This window comes from Lepisosteus oculatus, chromosome 8 (genome assembly GCF_040954835.1).
Source record: "Lepisosteus oculatus isolate fLepOcu1 chromosome 8, fLepOcu1.hap2, whole genome shotgun sequence".
Lineage (NCBI taxonomy): Eukaryota > Metazoa > Chordata > Actinopteri > Semionotiformes > Lepisosteidae > Lepisosteus > Lepisosteus oculatus.
Genome location: NC_090703.1, coordinates 10,425,859 through 10,444,250, shown reverse-complemented (window position 1 = coordinate 10,444,250; position 18,392 = coordinate 10,425,859). Strand labels below are relative to the sequence as shown.

At 44.3% G+C, this 18,392-nt stretch overlaps 1 protein-coding gene across 2 annotated transcripts in view; it reads right to left on the bottom strand.

Moving 5' to 3' along the window:
• The window catches only part of fancm (FA complementation group M), a 62,886-nt gene that overhangs the window by 1,351 nt on the left and 43,143 nt on the right, over positions 1–18,392 (bottom strand). For both annotated transcript variants that reach the window (XM_069193198.1, XM_015350263.2), the window contains exons 12-22: positions 17,404–17,555; positions 16,781–16,939; positions 7,516–9,511; positions 5,205–5,290; positions 4,777–4,836; positions 4,158–4,271; positions 3,416–3,578; positions 2,891–2,997; positions 2,173–2,679; positions 1,493–1,808; positions 51–342 (exon numbers count right to left, since the gene is read on the bottom strand). In XM_069193198.1, coding sequence (XP_069049299.1) covers positions 51–342; positions 1,493–1,808; positions 2,173–2,679; positions 2,891–2,997; positions 3,416–3,578; positions 4,158–4,271; positions 4,777–4,836; positions 5,205–5,290; positions 7,516–9,511; positions 16,781–16,939; positions 17,404–17,555 — 3,952 coding nt within the window. The remainder of the gene's footprint in view (positions 1–50; positions 343–1,492; positions 1,809–2,172; positions 2,680–2,890; positions 2,998–3,415; positions 3,579–4,157; positions 4,272–4,776; positions 4,837–5,204; positions 5,291–7,515; positions 9,512–16,780; positions 16,940–17,403; positions 17,556–18,392) is intronic.

Below are 18,392 nucleotides of genomic sequence, written 5' to 3'. Positions count from 1 at the left end.
CAGTTACATTTGGAGTACAGAAATCTAGCTGGTACTCTCTGGAGAGTTACCTGTTGACCAGGTGCCAAACGGAGCTGAAGCGATGGCACATGTTGAGGGCGGCGATGTAGCTGACCCCTGGCAGGGTGAGGTAGAACTGCAGGGCTTGATGCCGCTGACCCTTGACCTCTGTGGGGACGGCAATGGCGTTGCTCTTCCTCTGCTCGACTCGGGCGAGCTCGGCCAGAAGGGCAGCCGTGTCCTCAGGCCCGCTGCTGAACAGGAGCCGCGTGCCGGCCCGGATCAGCGCCGCCAGCGTGCTGTCATAGTAACGAGAACGCTGGAATACCCTGGACACCTCACCTGCGGTCAGACAGAAGGTGATGTTACTGATTCGTACCTACATGTTTCAAATAATATGAGGGAGCTATCCATGTACAGTATTATCTATTAATCATCCACTATACCCTCTCTAAAAAAAAGCACTGCTTAATTATGTTTTCTACAGTCTAAAATATAAAGGAATCTCTAACACATCTGTATTTTTAGGACATACTACAGGGAATCTTTGCATGCCATAAAGTAGTTGATATAATTTTTTTTTTGTGTACAAAACTGTATGTTAAGCAACTGAAAATTGTTTTGCAAGTGTTTTTTGTCATTTGTCAGTGAAAACCTAGAAAACACACATCACTTTGGTTCCACGGACCGCTGGTATTAACACATCAGACAATCGTGTTATTGTGGAAAAATAAAACATTTTTTCACCAATTTCGTAAAATTTGATCCTAATTTACAGGGTGGTGTTTGGGGGAAAACACAGCTGTAGGTGCTGTAAGAGCGGAGTTCCCAGTCATTCAGCGTGTTTGTGGTGGTCTAAGAACATGAACCCATGTGTGGACAACACGTGTTCAGATCCTCAAAACTATACTGTCGCTCAGCTGGGTTCTCAGGATGGCCTTCCACACCTGTGGATCGAACCTCTCCTCACAATCCAGCATGACATTCAGGAAAAGACACGGCTGCTCTGTGATCCTAATCTACTATACTTTCCCCGTCCACAGGCTGTACAAGCTATCACTAAAGATGGAGAACTGCACCTGTCCATAGTCAGGACTCTCCACAATACCCTCAAATTTAGAAACTACAATATCTTACATCTGTAGTTGTTAAATGTTGCAAAGTCCGAAAGGAGGAAAAGCAACTCTAAACTGAATTATCTGCTACTGGGCAAGCATTTTGTTTCCTTTCCAAACATTTCTGCCTCCGAAAAACAAGGAATACTGTGTTGCAAAGTGTTGATATGGCTTACTGATGTGTTGGTATGTCTTTTCTCAGTTGCTGAGTTTGAGGAGTGGTCATTTCGCCCCTGAACAGTGCAGTTTAAACTTCTATAAACTCATGACCTTGCCCCTTGCCATGATCTTGCCCCCCTGGATACGAGAATGTGCATCATTCGGTGCTACACGTCTGCTCCCGAGGCGCCAACGTGTGCCCCCCCCAGCACACTGACCAGGCTTGGTGCGGTCCTTCTCCACGATGAGGCACACCCTGTCGAAAGAGCCCTGCAGGGCGCGGACCCTCTCCGCCAGACGCCCGCGGTTCACGCTGCTGGAGATCTCGGACAGCGTCTGCCTCTCCACTGCCATCCTGTTGCTGACGATAAAGTCGCACGCGCCCAGCGAGCAGACCTGGGCGGTCACCCCGTGGCGCAGCCGCAGGCAGGACAGCACCTCGGGGCCCCCAGCGATCCCCCGGCTGTCGGCCAGGACGGACACAGGCTGGGACAGCGGCGGTCGCGACCCCTCACCGACGCCAGAGCATCCAGGCTGCAGGGGGAAGCAAGCAAAGCGTGGTTACAGGACGCTCGGGCACCGCCAAGACAGAGCGCCCAGATCTTCAAGACTGAAGGGCTTCTCTCTTCCGTTCCTCGGCCGAAGGACAGTTTTACCATCATTACATCAAGATTACATGTTATTTATGTTATGTTATTACATGTTACTGTTATTACTATTGTGTTACTGTCTATTGTCTTATCTTCTGTCCTATTTATATACTGCACCTGAGTGACTAATGAGAAACACTTCTCATTCTACTATGCACCTGTGTAAATTTAATGACAATAAAGTCGAATTGAATTGAATCTGTTACATAAAGTTGGAGTGTTTTGGCGGTACTGTAAACAGTGTGTACCTGCTGCTGCGCTGCACTGAGCTCTTTGGAGGAGGCGGGCTGGAAGTCGAGAGCCTCAGAGACGGAAGCCTGAAGGCTGAGCTGCTGACGCCTCCTCTCCTCCTGTATGGCCGACCCCTGTTCTTCAGGGTGGGGGGTCTTGAAGACAGGCAGCCGCGTCAGTGGGGGCTCTCCAGGCCTGGGTAGGGCTTTAGCATCTCCGCCTGCATCCTCCATCTTCCCCTCCTCCTCCTCTTCGCTGGTGTCTTCTGGGACAATGATGCGGGAGGCTTTGGGCTTCTTCACCTCCCTGGCAAAGAGCTCCAGCCCACTCTCCAGGCCCTGGGCCCGTCTGAGCCGGACCCTGCGTCGTGTGGGATACAGCTTCCTCCCTCCGATGCAGGTATCATCAGGGAGCAGCTCCACTGCACACACCTCTTCTTCGTCGCTGTCCCCCGGCTCCTCCTCCTCCTCACCGCCCTGCACCACAAAGCTGTCTTCCATGTACGACTCGTCCTGCTCTGTAACCTGAGGACAAACGGAAACACACTAAACCCTTAGAGAGGAGAGACCGCACCTTTTCCCACTGCTATTAGTAAATGCTTCTCTTTCAATGGGAGAGCCGATGAAAAAATCACCGCCCCCCGTCTGAAGACGTGCCTCCCACCATCACCACAGTTCCGGAACTGAGGCTCTTCCTCTCTCTCACTGAAACCCTTCAGCTGTTCGGACTTCTTACCTGCGAGCAGACCTCCAGGTCATAGCTGGGTTTATAAACCATCTTGTACTTGTTATGTACAGCTGGGCTTCTCACCGACTTCAGGTAAACACCATGCATGGCTGAATCTGGAGGCAAAAAAAAAACAGGTGGTTCTTGGCCATCAGTTTTATTTTTCACTATTAAGAATATCAAGCGAAACAGGAAAATCGATATACATCCAGGGGCTCAACTGTCTGACACGCTTTAAACTTCTCAAACACAGTTTTTCTGGAGCAGCTCAGCAGATCAGTACACTGACGTCCCCTCCTTCACAGTCGCACGCATGCAATCGCAAAACACGGACTTAGACAGGCGAGCTATAGCTCTAGAATACATCAATTTATGATAAAATGTTAAAAATGCAAGGTTCAGCCATCACTTGCAGTTTTTGTGTACATCCAATATATTATGGTAATCAGAAGTTTTAAATAATATTTTGTTTCATCCAGCCAGCGAATGAGTGTTATGCATAGACAGCTATTTTTGCAGCTTTCAGTCAGGTACCATTCAAGCCCTGCGAGGGCTGGATGTTGTCAACAACAAAACCCGCCAAGGAATGGTCCAGCTCCTCTGACGAATCACAGGCCTCATCTGAGGACACAGCCCCGCCTTCTTCTGAGAGCTCCGCCTCTTCATCGAGGAACTCCCGAGCAGCTCTGATCGCCACCTGCAGGGTGGGAGGAAGAAAGACAGACAGGGGGCCATACAATCAAGATTCACCTCAACAAAATAAGATCGTTGAGCTCAATGTGATTAGGAAATCAGCCTGAATGTGTGGAGTGTGCATCATCTCCCAAAACCTCCACATTAGTTTTCACTGGGTGCTCTGTTTTTATGCCTCCCAGGGTAACTTGTCTGTAAATTCTCAGTGGAAGTGTTTGTCCTGTGATAGACTGTGTCCTAACTTCCACTATAAGCTCCACAATGCTGAAGCCCTTACCAGACAGGAGACTTTCTCATATACCTATCACAACCGATCCATGATTACAATGGGAATATTGATCCAATATTGCCATGATAGGAGCAATAATGTCATTGGTTGTGAAAGGGCAGAAGGCATATATTGTTTGTATCAATGTCTCCATCAATAAATGTATCTAGTCAATTCATATAAGATGTAAAGGATCCCTTTTGGAGAAATTTGTTGGCTCATGATTTTTGATCTCAGTGAAATAGTTCCACACTTCACTGTCCTGAGGAAGCGGAGACAGATGCCGTGCAAGCAGGCTGCGGAACGAGGGGTCACCTTTGCCCCGTGTGGTGGGGTGCTGTTTCTGTGGGGCCTGGGTCTCCGGGGGCGACGCAGGAGGCTGTCCTTGAAGTCCTGGTCAGACAGCTGCTCGTCCCCACTCTCCTCCAGCTGAAGGGACACCAGAATCAAAACTACATCCGGTACACCACACCAGGACCAGCATCATGGACAAGCTCCTCCAGCTCTCAGCGCTTCCTGAGGACCCTGAGCTTCCTGCACTCTCGCCTTTGACTCCAGGTGTCAAGCACATGCTTTTGGAACACAATGTTTCAAAACGTTACCTACTGGAGGAGAGCAGTGACCTCCTTGCTGGAGCTTTTACAGGTTCTCTTCTTGAATAAAACTACGTTGAGCTCACATTTTTTTAAAGGAAAATTAAAATGCTGCAGCCACATCTGCTTTTAGTGCTGTTTCCTTTGTTTTATCCTATGGTGCTATGTTTATTTTGTGAAACAAAACCAGACAAAACATGTTTTAAATGTAAATGCTAATATTACTTCTGAAAATTGCATGATGACTATAAGGCTACTAATAAACTAAACATGTCAAAAACCCAGTTTGTAATTCTATTTTTCCCAATTAATCAATTTCTTCTTTTCAAACACTGTCTTACTGAAATGAAGGGTGCTCTGCGTCTCTGTGCCACTTGAATGGGTGAGTCCACATCGCTAACCTTAATAAAAGAAACGTAAATATTCAACAAAAGATATTTTCCATTTCAAATACCAAACAATATTTCAGAGTACAATACAGGCCAGAATATGCCTGGTCTTGAGTGCACATTATTCTGCAGGAGCAAAACACAAAAGCAGTTGAAGCGTTTCCATGACTACAGCTCATCCTTTAAAGGCCTTCAACAACTTATTGTGAGAAAGAACAGAGGATTTGTTCATCTTGGATAGCAGAGGCAATCAGCCTTGTATAAAAAAGTACCATAAGTTTGAAAAAGAAAAAAGTAATCTGAAAATGTCCAGGTGTTTTAATTCGTGTTGTGGTAGAAGAATTAAGAGCAGCAGTGTTTTTAAAAGTACACAGGCTTACGTCTGGAGAGTCCAGGGGGTTGGCTTTGGTTCTCTTCCTGTGCCCTCTGAACACAGCCTCCTCGTCACTGTCACCACTGCTGCCTCCTGGGAAACAACACCACGCCTGTCAGACTGGGACACACTGGCTAGCCGGCCAGCCCTACACTTGTGTGTTGTGGTGTCTTGCAGTATTAAGACAAAGCTGCTGCAGGTAAAATCCAACATCACATTTAAGCTAAACTGGCCTTCTAAAGTAATTGACCCTTCTGGCTTTGGGGAGTTTTAAGCAAGGGGTGTCAGAAACGTTACCACAGGAATAAGTAGCTCATGGCTCGTTCATAGTGAATTTGCTTCCTCTCACTGTGAAGCAGAATTCATCAAGCACTGGATTGTTCCCCCACTAATAGGGAACATAGTAATGCTGTTCAGCACACAAGTGACCACAGCTTCAGACAGGCAGTGTCTGTGCCTGGCTGAGGAGCCAGTGGTGTGGAACTGTCATCTGTGGGGTCATGGCTGGACACCCCTAAATTAGCATCCCCTCTAAAACATAAATCCACCAACAGGAGTTGCAGCCAACCAATGATCTCTCAGGTCTGGTCCTGCCAACAGTGGAGCAGTGGAAGACAAAAGCATGAAAAGCTATCTTCCCAGTCTCCACTAGGTGGCCGATACAATATTCATGTGGTTTAGGGAAGAGCAGATTAAAGACTTTATTGAAAAAGGTCAGCCCGATATTTTTCTGCCCATGGTGGCTCTTTTCAGTGAAATGTTGTTTTTATATTTCCTGCGTCAAAGACAGTTCTGTTCTCAATGGAAAAAAAATTCGAAACATGACGCAGATTCTTTCAGTGAACTGATGAAGGAATGCATCCCAGAGCAAGACTACTAAATTAAGAGGATGTAACTCATTTTTATATAAAGTAGCAATTAGGTAAAACTTACGTAACTTCTTTAAAATGGAAAAATATAGATCTAGAAGCACACACGCTTTATTTTACGAAAAGGATAAAAAAATGTATTGAAAACGTTTTTTGTTACATTAATTTCTAAATTTTATTTGCCACTTCAGTCTAAACAGAACACTACAAACCACTGCTACACAGTTAACTACTTCTTTCCAGGTGGAGAGTCTCTTCCCAGTAGGTGACAGCACTCTCAGACCCTGTGCTGTAGGAAGTCAGCTCGCAGGTAAGGTAAAATAACAACTTTATCACCCTGCAGCTCACACCTTGCAGCCCACTGAAGCTCAGCATGTGTGAGCCTAGTCAGTACCTGGATAGGAGACCTGTGAAAAACTAAAGGTTGCTGCTGGAAGAGGTGTAAGTGGGGCCAGCAGTGGGTATTCACCCTGTGGTCTATGTGGGTCCAAAAGCCCCAGTATAGTGACAGGGACACTATACAGTAAAAAGGCGCAGTCCTTTGTGGTCATTAAAAATCCCATGGCATTTACCAATTTCTGATTGCCCCTTAAACCAATTACGGCCTCCTAATAATCCCCATCTATGAACTGGCTTTATTACTCTGCCCTCCTCCCCACTGATAGCTGATGTGTGGTGAGTGTTCTGGTGCTCTATGGCTGCCGTCGCATCATCCAGATGGATGCTGCACATTGGTGGTGGTGGTGGAGGGGAGTCCCCATTACCCTTAAAGCTCTTTGAGTGGAGTGTTCAGAAAAAGGCTATACAAGTGTAAGCATTTATTATTATTATTATTATTATTATTATTATTATTATTATTAACTTACTATTTTCCCATCATTGCTGTTCCATACTTTCCCCACAGCTGCATGATGCCTTACCTACAGTTATTCAGCTTTAACTGTGGTATACCTCTGTAAGTTTTAAGAGAGAACAGTCTGGAGAAACTTTGGTGGAAAAGGCCTAACTATTCCAGAAACCAAAATTCAACCAGACAGACAACCAGGCTATTGAGTTAAACACGTTAAACAAGTAAAGAACAGCAGATGGCTTAGGCAAATTCAGAATGGCAAGCTTAACAGTGTGACTGGGGGTCTAAGTCGTTTTCATGTGCCTAACCTTTTCCATGGGGACAAAAGGTATGATTCTATTAAATTAGCATGACTACGAAGAACAGGGAATAAGAGGCTGTGCAGCATTGCTCCCACACAGTGTAAAATGTGAAGCTCAAAAAGTCAAGTTAGACTGTAGAAGGCAGGGCTCATGCTAGGGCAAAGAGTGTTAGTTCAAAGGTGGGGCTGTGGAACATCAAGGAATATACAATAACTACAGTGAAGGGTGAAATACAGTGGAACAAAATCATGATTTTCATGGGAAGTCACAGTAACTATAAAACAAAAAAGCCCTCACCTTTATGAAGAGGATCCGATGGTCGGTTTTCACTGGTAGGCCCTGCTGCCTTCAGCAGAGCTCTTTTCAGATGTCCCTGCGTATGGCCCTTCAGAGGTGACCACAGCTTGCTTCCCAGAAAGGAGGGGTCTGGCCGTGATGTCTGGGTTCTCTTTAACAACTTGCCTGAACCCCGTGGAGATGTCAAAGTGGCAAAGGGAGTGGGAGTGGAAGCAGCTGTGGGAGCTAGGAGATTCCGGTCTTGATTGGTGATGCCTGGGGGACCAAGGAGACTCTGGTCTTGATCAGTAATGTCTGGGGGAGCAAGGAGACTCTGGTCTTGATTAGTGATGACTGGGGACAACACAGACACCCCCTTTGAAACCGAGAATGGAGCGGTCTCTCTCTCAGTGTGATGTATCAAAGGTGTTACACAATTCATGCCTCGAGGATCCATCCAACACCATGAGGATGATCCATGTTTTTCTTCGTTTGGGATCAGCCACGTTTCTGCAGCCCTTTCCGAGGTGGGAGTGGCAGAGCTGCTTGCTGATTCCTTTGCTTCATGTGGAGAGGCATTTCCCTTTTCCGGGAGCTCATCCTCGCTCTCTTCCATTGAAAAGCCCAGGTCAAAGTTAACAGAGAAGAGCTCCTGTGAGCAATTGTACTGTCCTTCATCCTGTGGTAACTGCTGCTGATCTGCAACAGAACTCGGGTAGGGAGCTGTTGGCCCTTCAGCTACAAAAGCCGTTTTTTCTTGGACAGTAAGATCTCTGCAAGCCAATCCATCCCTCTCGAATCCATCTGTCTCCCCAACAGGTCCTGCAGGAGCGTTTGGCCTTGGAGACTTGTCATCACTGACAACAGGATCTGGGACACTTACCTGGAGGAAGAGATCATCATCTTCAAACAGGTCCATGCTTTCATCTTTGGGGTCAGCTTTGAAGCTGTGGCTCTGGCAGTACTGTTTGCCAGTAGCCTTGTCATTACCATCGCCTGGTGTGCCAGCCTGGAGCTGCAGTTTACTGTTTCTGCAACCCATGTCTTGTTCATCATGTGTGGGGTTTTCCTCTGGGACTTCATCAAAGATTACATCCCAACTGGGACTGCAGGCTTTTAGAACAGCATGGCCTGTGGGACGTTTATTTACTTCAGCTGCTTCCTTAGTCATCACTCCATGAGAAGCCACACCGTTAAGTTTCAAATCACTACCAGACAAGACAATATCGCTTGATTCCTTTTCTCCACAAGGAACTTCTAGCTCACCTGTCAAGGAAAAGGTGATCTGGAAAGTGTTGATTGGCTGAGATTTAGAATCAAGTGGGGGTTCCACGTTTATCAAGTCAAAGTGTAAGTCAGGTTCAGGAGGAGGAGACCTTTCCAGGAGCTCTTTCACATTTGCTAAAATAACCTTCACATTGTGTGGTATTTCTTTATCAGGACATTTTTCAAAAGAAAAAGTAGTGCACTTTGGCAAATAAAACATGGCTTCAATGTCTGAGCAGCTTTCATCTGTTTTATTGGCGTAGCCAATGTGGGGACTTAATTTTGCAGATTGATGCAAAGCTTCAAGTTCAGGGGAACTACAATGGTCTGCAGAACCTGCACCTGGATCTTTTCTTTTATCAGGGATGATAATACATTCAGATTCAATATCTCCGGCTTGGAATGTTTCACTTGGCTCTGACTCCATTCCACAGCCTTTAGGCTCATTTATGGCTTGGGCATCCTCAGATGACAGGGACTTCTCTGTTGACTCAGGCATGCACACAGAAGACGTCTGCTTTGATACGCTCACCCCAGGAGTCCTAAAATCCCTGTCTACTTCCTCCATGTCGATAGACGAGCTTGAAGAACGTTTTTTCTTGGAGTGGACAGGGTGCAGATTCGATCCCAATCTTCTGGGTCTCTTTCCCTTGACGGCTGTTTCACCACATGAAGCTTTATTACCTTTACAGCCAATCACATCCTCCTTCTTAAGATATGGCATCAGCTCTAACTCATAATTGCATTCCCCCTGCCAAAGAAAAAAATCAAACAGTTTTTGTGATCACTAAAGGTCAGATAAAATACCAAAGGCAAAGTTAAACAGTGAATCTCAGAGAAAGTACAGTGCAGAGGAAAAGGCAGATGCCAAATCTATACATCTTTACAGACGGGCTAAAACCATATTAATAGATCTTTGTGGGCTCTCACACTGATGCTGTTCTGGCCAGCCATCTTTCATTCAAATAACAACAAAGTACCTCTCTTGGAAAATGATCATTACGTGGTGGGTGATTAAGCAATTAATAAAAAATGTGAAGCTGGCATTCATCTTCCAATTTTGGAATGCACATTGTGTAAAGCACACAATGAGATCGCTTTTGCATTTAATTGAAAAATCACCCTTTTCAGACTTTTGTGTTGCAAGTTCAGTGCAGGCTCAGAGACAGGTCTGGTTTCAGGTATGTTTCTGCTAAAATGCCCCGAGCTGTACTGAATGATCACTTGGTAATGTTTTTCACAAAAACAAAAACTAAGCTGAAAAAAAAAGGCTCTTGAAGCATAGCACAAAACTGTTGAATACTGCTGAACTGTAATAGAAAGTTACATCGCCCACCGAAGTCAGGAAAGCGTGCAAATGCCACCCCACAGCATCACATCAATATCTCAGACTGCTTTGATCTAATGCATCAGATCACTAGTGTAGGAGGATGATGTGATCACAGCAGGGGCAGGTTGCAGGGCAGCTGTACAAGGTAAATTAGGTGTCCCATGCTGGCTTTCAGGAGGAGGTCTCCTCAACAGCTATCTGGCCCCATCCAGAAACACTGGGGAGAACCTGTTGAGCAACAAGGGGAGGCACAGAACTGCAGCTTCTTAATGCACTCCCATAACAGCTCCCTGGGAATCTGCAGCCCACACATTTGATATGCGTTACAGTAATGGGATTAGCCTCCACAGCAAACAACAGGAACCATGACTCAGATAATGACAAGAGAAGACACAGTAGCTGATAAGAAGGACAGAATTCCAGCTGAAACGAGATTTTCATTGTTATCACATAACGGAAAACTGAATATAGTCCACGGGTTTGATGAGAAGCTAAGTTTAAGGATTTTACGATGGAGTGTGTGATGCTCATTTGATGCTGCAGTCATAAGCGAAGTAAGAGAACTGTGGAGTGTTAGCCATTGCAATGCTTGAGAAGATGATGGAAGACAGACAAGAATGCCGACAGGTTTTATTAACCAGCAGGACAGAAACCCTTCCGAACTGTGATAACATTGAGCAAGACTCCAATTCTCCTAGGTCTTTAAAGCTATACAGGGCTAGTGACATCAAGAACATCCAGATTAGTGTTTTACTATCAAGACCAATGTGGTTTAAGACATTTCTCTTAAGGGACAAGAATGCACACCTACCAGCTCTGCCTCTATGTAGCCAAGGAAGTGATTCTGAAAAAGTAGTTTAAGATCCATGCTTTAAAACCCCCAGAGCACGATTAGCTATGTTTTTTATGTATAAATCAAATCGGCAATCTCACAGATATGGACAGAACATTTCCTCACCGCAGGACTTAAAGAGCTTCACAAGACTAAGACAAATGGCAATCCTTTTTTCAGCTACAAATAAACCAAAGCTCAAGGTATGGAGAATCTTCCATCAGCAGCTGAAGGACAAGTTGCCATGAGTTTAACAATGTTGCATGTTCTTTTCAAACTTTATCGCAGGCCGTTCTTTTTCTTTCTTTGCATTCTTATGAACAGATCAAGCCTGCAAACTGGTGCATGTCTAGACCAGAAGCATTTTAGACCAAATATGTATTTTGGTCTAAAATGCTTTTAGATTTTTTTTTATAACCAAATGCTTAGATGAATAAATGAGTGCTCTACAATACCCATTACTGTTAAACATTTCTAGCTTAACAAGTAATATTTAACACACTTAATTACTGCCTCAAACATATCCAACTCTTTTTCTGCATCAACTACTACAAACTAGCTTGTTTTCTGACAACCTGAATATGTGACAAACACAAACGCACATTCACAAAATTTTTGTTTAAGCAACCCAATATTTTTCCCAACACATGGATTTGATGGCTTAAGATGAAGCATTACAACTTATATAATAAGTAGGATCCAAAGAGAATCACAGCTCAGAAACCATGATGCTTATCAATATAAGACATGGTGCCAAACCGCAGCGTTAGGTCACCAAATACTAGGCGTCATTGTCTCCATGATAGACTGCCTTAATCTCATCACTTGTTGGTCATATGAGAGTACCTTCATCTTAATTACAAAGCACAAATTATTATTTTTTCAGTTCCAGAATTTTCATTGTTCTAGTGTTTACTTCGTAAGAAACATATCTGAGAAAGCAGTCATTCCATGACTGAAGTCTTGCTCAGAATATTTTCGCTTTGTTTTGTTATCTTTGACCTTGCCATACATCAACTGAGACCTTCCTAAAAAAGATCAAAGCAACAGAGACAAAATGAGTGGAAGTGATCCTAGAAAGAATGAATGCAGTCAGGTGGCGTTTCTCAGGAGAATCTCGGATTAAAATGGTCACAGTCCCACAGAACAACACTTTCACTATTCCAATGATGGAGAAGCAAATGAAAGGGGGCACCCAAGGAGACACAAGGCAAACTGGAAACTTTTCACTGGGGGCTCATGGCAGTTTGGTACATATTCATTATCTCCTTCCTGAAAATCACCAGCAGGTTGTATTTGGGATGAAGGGAAGTAGGTAGTGCACATTTCCAACAGACAGGAGTGTTACTGTCCAATGGTCAATGGTCTCTCTGTCATTTATAACCCTCCACAAACGTCTTCACTGTGCACTTCTTCCACAACGCCACACGAACAGCAGTGGACAATACAGAGGCAACTGGAGAGGCTGTCCGCTACCCATCTGATCAACGTGCAAGACGACTAAAAGCGCACTCAGAATACCCCTCCCATTGATTTCTTCCGAGATCAAATTTGGATTACAAAATCTTCATCAAATCAAATGCTGGACAAAAAGGGACTAAAAGGGTACGAAAAACCTTCCGAAAGTCACTTTGAAGCTGATCTTCTTTTGTAAAAAAAAATCAAACAAAGGACTAATTAGAGTGCACTTCTTGTAATACATTTTCCTTTAAGGGCCAGGAAAGTATTTGAAGAGCAATGCATTTTGAACTGCTTGGCTATCTAATCAACTTAAAAGATTAAACGAGACTGGTCGAAACAGGGCTTTAATGAGAACTTCTGTGATAGTTTTCAGGACTAATTATAAATCCTTAATCTGAAAGAGAAGAGCCAGCTGTGAAGTATACTACCAAAAGCAATGAGGATCTTTTTCTCATACGGGCGTCATTATCAGAAATTTGACACAAGAGAACTCAGCCTCCCGTTTTCCCCAAATTAAATCTAAATGCTCTATTTACCTTCTTTAAAAAATACAAACATGGATCTGCGCATTTGATGGAAAGCAAAACAGATCTGCATCACTTCTAAGAAAGTCATCCTTCACAGTCACTCTAGCTCTCCTCGTCAGTGGCAGCTTATCTAGGTCAGCAAAGCCTGGCCTACTTGGTACTTCCTGTGGTTATATAATTGTTCCTCTGATGAGTTACGTAACCAGAGTGCAGACTGCCTGCCTTGTGCTTTTTTCCTCATAAAATACGAACTATGAAACATATACAGTATTTTGCTTCCACAGTTTTATATCATGTGGGCTTCAAATAAAATGTGCCTTAATAAACAAGAGTTTGACTGCAGGTCTTTTTTAATGTCTTTCTTACACCTCTTTATGAGATGCGCTCCTACAATGCTGGCCATGGAAACTGCGAGCCTGCTGTAACTCCATTATCCATGTCTGAATTAAAAAGAGAAAAAACAGGGGGTAACAAAATCAATCTAAATGATATTCTGTTGATTTGCAGTAGGCCGTCAGAAACCTGTATGCAGATGATGTGGATGAGGGGGCTTTGGGGGCTTCAACCTGAGACTAATTTAACGAGCAAGAACATAAGAGAAGCAAGGAAATGCATTTGCGGAGTTCTGTGACTGAAACAGGTCACAGATCCAAGCAAACTTCTGAGGAGCTGACATTTAAGAAGTCAGGGTGCAGGTGTGTCAGAAATTCAGTGGCTCTAGAATTCTAGGAGTGATGTACCGCTCTGAATTCTAGAAGTCTTTTCTGATGGACCACTAACATCCTAATTTTCTGATCCAGTTACATTTTTTTTAATCTGCCATGGTTTTGAGCTGCACATAGATCATCAATGTCCATCACTTAATAATAAAAGTCACATATAAATCCCCAATGTCCTAAAATGAAAAAATGTGTTTAATGTGTAAAGTAAAGCAGCATGCTGACCTTTAAAAGAAAACATCGGGTGTTCACTGAAGCCTGAGCTGGTAATGATCCCTCAGATACGGATTGGAAACAGTTCTAGAACACTACAACCCATCCAAGACCATGCCAAAGACAAATCTAAAAGTTCCCCTCTCTTCCTTTCAGTGGAAACTAAGAGATACTTAAAACTGAGACACACCTGACAGGTCCGAGACACACTGATCAAACTCAATCACCTGGCTTACCTTAGTTAATTACATTCTCGGTAAATCATTAAAAGTCATCAACAGCCCAGGACCACATGATAAAAGACAGGGAGGCAGAAACAGAGAGGGACACCAAGAGGAACACGCAGAGAGAGAGATATAAAGGGATGCTAAAATGGAAAGCGTGAAAAGGCCATGTTTCTCTTTTTGGTAGAGCGGATGACGGCTGCATAAAGCTTAACACCTTTCCAAAAGAGTTACATCTGACCACAGGTGCCCCTGATTCGTGTGGTGCTCAGATTTAAAAAAAAAGCTGCATGCTCCGAGGTTTAGTAGAACATTTCCCAATTAAAAGCAACAGGTATTCAAATCACAGGAAAGTCAGACCCGGAGGGAGGATTCTGCGACCTGCAGTGCCATGGCCCTACTTCCACAGAGCTTCAGCACTCAAGAATTTGAACTGCAACGGTGGCGTTGTAATATTCAGACTGGCACAGCCATCGCCAAGAGCCAAAATCCCCACAAATCCTGATCGGTCTCGATGAAACCCTTCAGCAGCCCTTAATCAGCGTGGTAATGTTGGCTCCACCTGTCAAAGCACAGATTTGCCCAGTTAAGGGAGCCTCTTGGTTGTTTTTTTTTTTTCTACAAATGAGGCTGTTTATTTCCTGGTGCATTGCAATTTCAGAGGAATACCCATCCCAGCAGACCCTGATTCACAGGCTGCTCATGGAGTGAACCGAGCTCTTCCAATCCATAAAGCTGGAAAAGGAATGCTTTTGGTGGGAAGGATTGGAGAAGGTCATGTGTATCAGAACAAAGAAACAAAACACCTTGAAATGTTCTCTAAAACTGAATTAGGGAAATGGTAACTGTCAGATTTAAACTCAGTAATACATTCCTAAAATATCAATAACTCCAGTAACAGAATAAGATAGATTTGTCATCCCTCTCACACCACCATCTTCTGATCTCTGGTTGTTAATCACATCATTAAAGTTACAAACGAGCGGAGGCTACACACCCCATCTAGCCCCTCTGTAAAGCTCTTTTCCTCTGATGTCCAGCCCAGCAGAACAGAACAGCTGTCTCATCTGTGAGTTTTCCAAACAGACCAGTACAGTGGAGATCCAGTACCTGAGGCTCACAATGCCTCTCCATTTGGATTTCCACGCGTGACCACGATCGCTGTCCTCAAGGCAAGCAACACCAGCAAAATGTTATTTTAAACATCTAATTCAGACCCAACAGAAAAAAAAGCCACCCAAGTTAAAACAGTCAATATACTGGCACATACACTGCTGAAGGTCAAGCAGGTAGCTGTGTCAGCATACATAGGCTGCAGAGGAACAAGTACAGGTTTACTCCATGCTGAAAAGCCTTAAAGCATTAAACTGCTTTTGTATATCTCCATGACAGCAGGATCTGATCTGAAGATAGCAATTTCCTAATTACTTGGGTGAAGAGGAACTGATTTAAGTATCAATAATCAACAGAAATTATTCCCAACGATCCTTTAAGCTAATAAGTGATTGCTCTGCTTACTCTGGCATGGCAGTGCACTGGTACAGGCAGTGCTGTTACATGTGCAGCTTGAGACAGCTCTAGGAACAAGATGGATGGCAACTGTCCACTAAGACAAAAAGAAAGGGATAATAAATGTTTTGAAGCTACACAGCCATGACAGTTTATGAGAAGCCCTGAACAGCAGCACCCTGGGCCTACCCTTTGCACACAGCGTACAGAGCCTATGTGTGGGAACAGCTGCAGGAAATATCATTAAATGTCATGTTCCAAGCAATTAAATAAACATGCCTTTATCTTAGATTTCTCCTTACTGGTCTCCACCCAAGATGGAACCTTTGAATGAACAAGGTCAGTCATTTACAACTTGAGCTGAATTCATAATGTGGAACAGTTGGGTTCCATAGGTTTTTAGTCATAGATAAAAATACATCTTTGGTAGGCCAAATAGTATTCAGTGACATACTCAGTAGAAGTAGAAGACAACTGCTGATGTAACTAAGGGAAACAAATCTTGAAAATGTGATGCAATGTATTTAAGGAACACCAGAAGCAGCAAACAGGTTGCTAATTATGTTGCAATTACCTCCTTCATGTTGCCACAACAGAAACTTAATTAACCTAAAAAAGAGAATTTCTTCACCGCATCCATAGTAGTATTGCTAGCGGTGGCATAACAGCTTTGCAACAGATAGAAAATGAACAGCTCTGAGTGTAATGCCCAAAAGCAATTAGAACAAAAAAGTCATAAAATTAGACAGCACACATCTACAGACTGGTCATTAGGAAATTAGATGAGATTCACAGAGAACAGAGATCTGCCTTCCAGCAGGAAAACAAATTCTTTATGCACCCTGAGGAAAGTCAAATGCACTGCTTCATAGGCAAAAAATGCCTTTCGGGTTAGTTAACACAAACGCAAAACAGTGAAGAGAAAGCTTGAAACGAATTGTCCAAGCTCTCCTGTTTGGTGTGCTCCAGTTGGCCCGGGAGCCAATCACCAGGTTTGAACTCCAGTTTCCAAGCTACCAATAAATATACACAGATTAAAACCCATTCAGGCGGGACTGGCTGTTCAGAAAGGCACAGTAAAAAAACAAAAGCAAGCATGATTGGCTGGCTGAAAAGGCACAGCGAACTTGATTGGCTGGCTGAAAAGGCACAGCCAGCATGATTGGCTGGCTGGAACGATATGGTGGCCGTAATGAGGTTCTCACCTTCTCCTCCTGCCTCATGCAGTCTATAAGCTCCATGATTTGGGAGAAGTGCCGACATCGGTCGGAGTGATCCACCATAGCTGTTGGAAAGAGCCTGTTCTGCCAGCACCTCCATTCCCACAGGGACAGTTCCCGAGAGCTGGAAGTGGGCACACACTCCTGCCGATAGAGAAAGATGGGCGTCACCGTGATCGTTAGGATTAAATGCAGCGACCATCAAACTCCTTCCAGAAAATAGACAGTTAAAACATTATAGGTGGGTGCAGTTGTGCCAAGCTACAACTATATTTTTGCTTTTCAAAGTTAAAGCTAAATCAAACTTACGGTATAACAATATAGAAACAGAAGTTACAAATGAGTTACACATGTTACAAATGAGAGTCCATTCGTGGCAACAGGTTTGCATGTTTGCTAGCAGCTAACTGACAATGAGGACTAATGAGGATATCGTAGAGGTATTTCTTGAGTTAAGCTGACAGGATTCAACACAAGAGCCAGGTTGCTTTTTCAAGACAAAAACTCCTCTAAAAAAAAAAAAGGCTTAAGTGAATTTTATTAAGAGCTGCTGGGTTCCCCCCGGAGGAAGGCGGCGGGAAACGGGGGGCGCCCAGCTGCATGCTCACAGGGGACGGAGGCTCGCTCTTGAGGGAGAGGAAGTGCGACCGTGGCAGTGTGGGCTGGGGCTCCTCCTCCTCCAGGCGCAGGCTGGAATTCCACAGAGAGAGCTCCTCCGGGCTCAGCAGCCCGCCGTCCTTCGCTCTGCTTGCAGGACACCCTACCAAACAGAGCATAAGGCCCAGCTCAGCCATCATTCACACATCTGGGAAACAAACAAGTCCAATTAACACACACACTGACTTTTCACTACTCATTCTGTAAATTATGCAGCATGTGGGGACAGACAGCTAGACGCAGACAGGAGTCCCTTTGGGAGAACCTGACGGTATCAGCCAGGAACTACTGCTTCTAAATGTGCCAGAAATGTTGATGCAATCCTTCCAGTGATGCAAACAAATATCCCACACCAATCGCAGTGAGGTTATCAGAGTCCTTAAAGCTCTGTCATGGCCTTACCAGCCATTGGAAAGGCAAACTGATTGTGCAGCTGGGTTGTTCTGAACCGATATCTGCAAAGATACTGTATTATTGTAAACACCTTTTCTAGGTGTAGAATCAGCACTGATTATATATTGCAAGTGCCTTGAGACATAGGAAAAAAATGATGTTCTGAAGCATGTACTGACTTTAGTTTGAGTTAAAAAAACATTCCATTCTGCAAAGTCAGCAACAGAAATTGTAGCTACTTAACCCTGTCACTAAGAAGCTTTATACATTGTGACAGCCGAATGAGCACAAGAGGAACTAATGGAGCATTTTAATGCTTTCACCAAACAGGGCAGACAAGGAATCACACAAACCTCAGCCTCTTCTTTTTTTGGGGTCAGATATCAACCAAGTGCTAAGCCAGGTGGAACCCACCAGCCTGGGTGAGAACAGCTCCCCATCGCTCACCATCCAACAGCATTGCAACCCCGATTTCTGCAGCAGTGGCTGAGGCAGAAAACCCCAAGACACCATGGAGAGACCCTTCCCAGAAACCTTGGGCATGTTG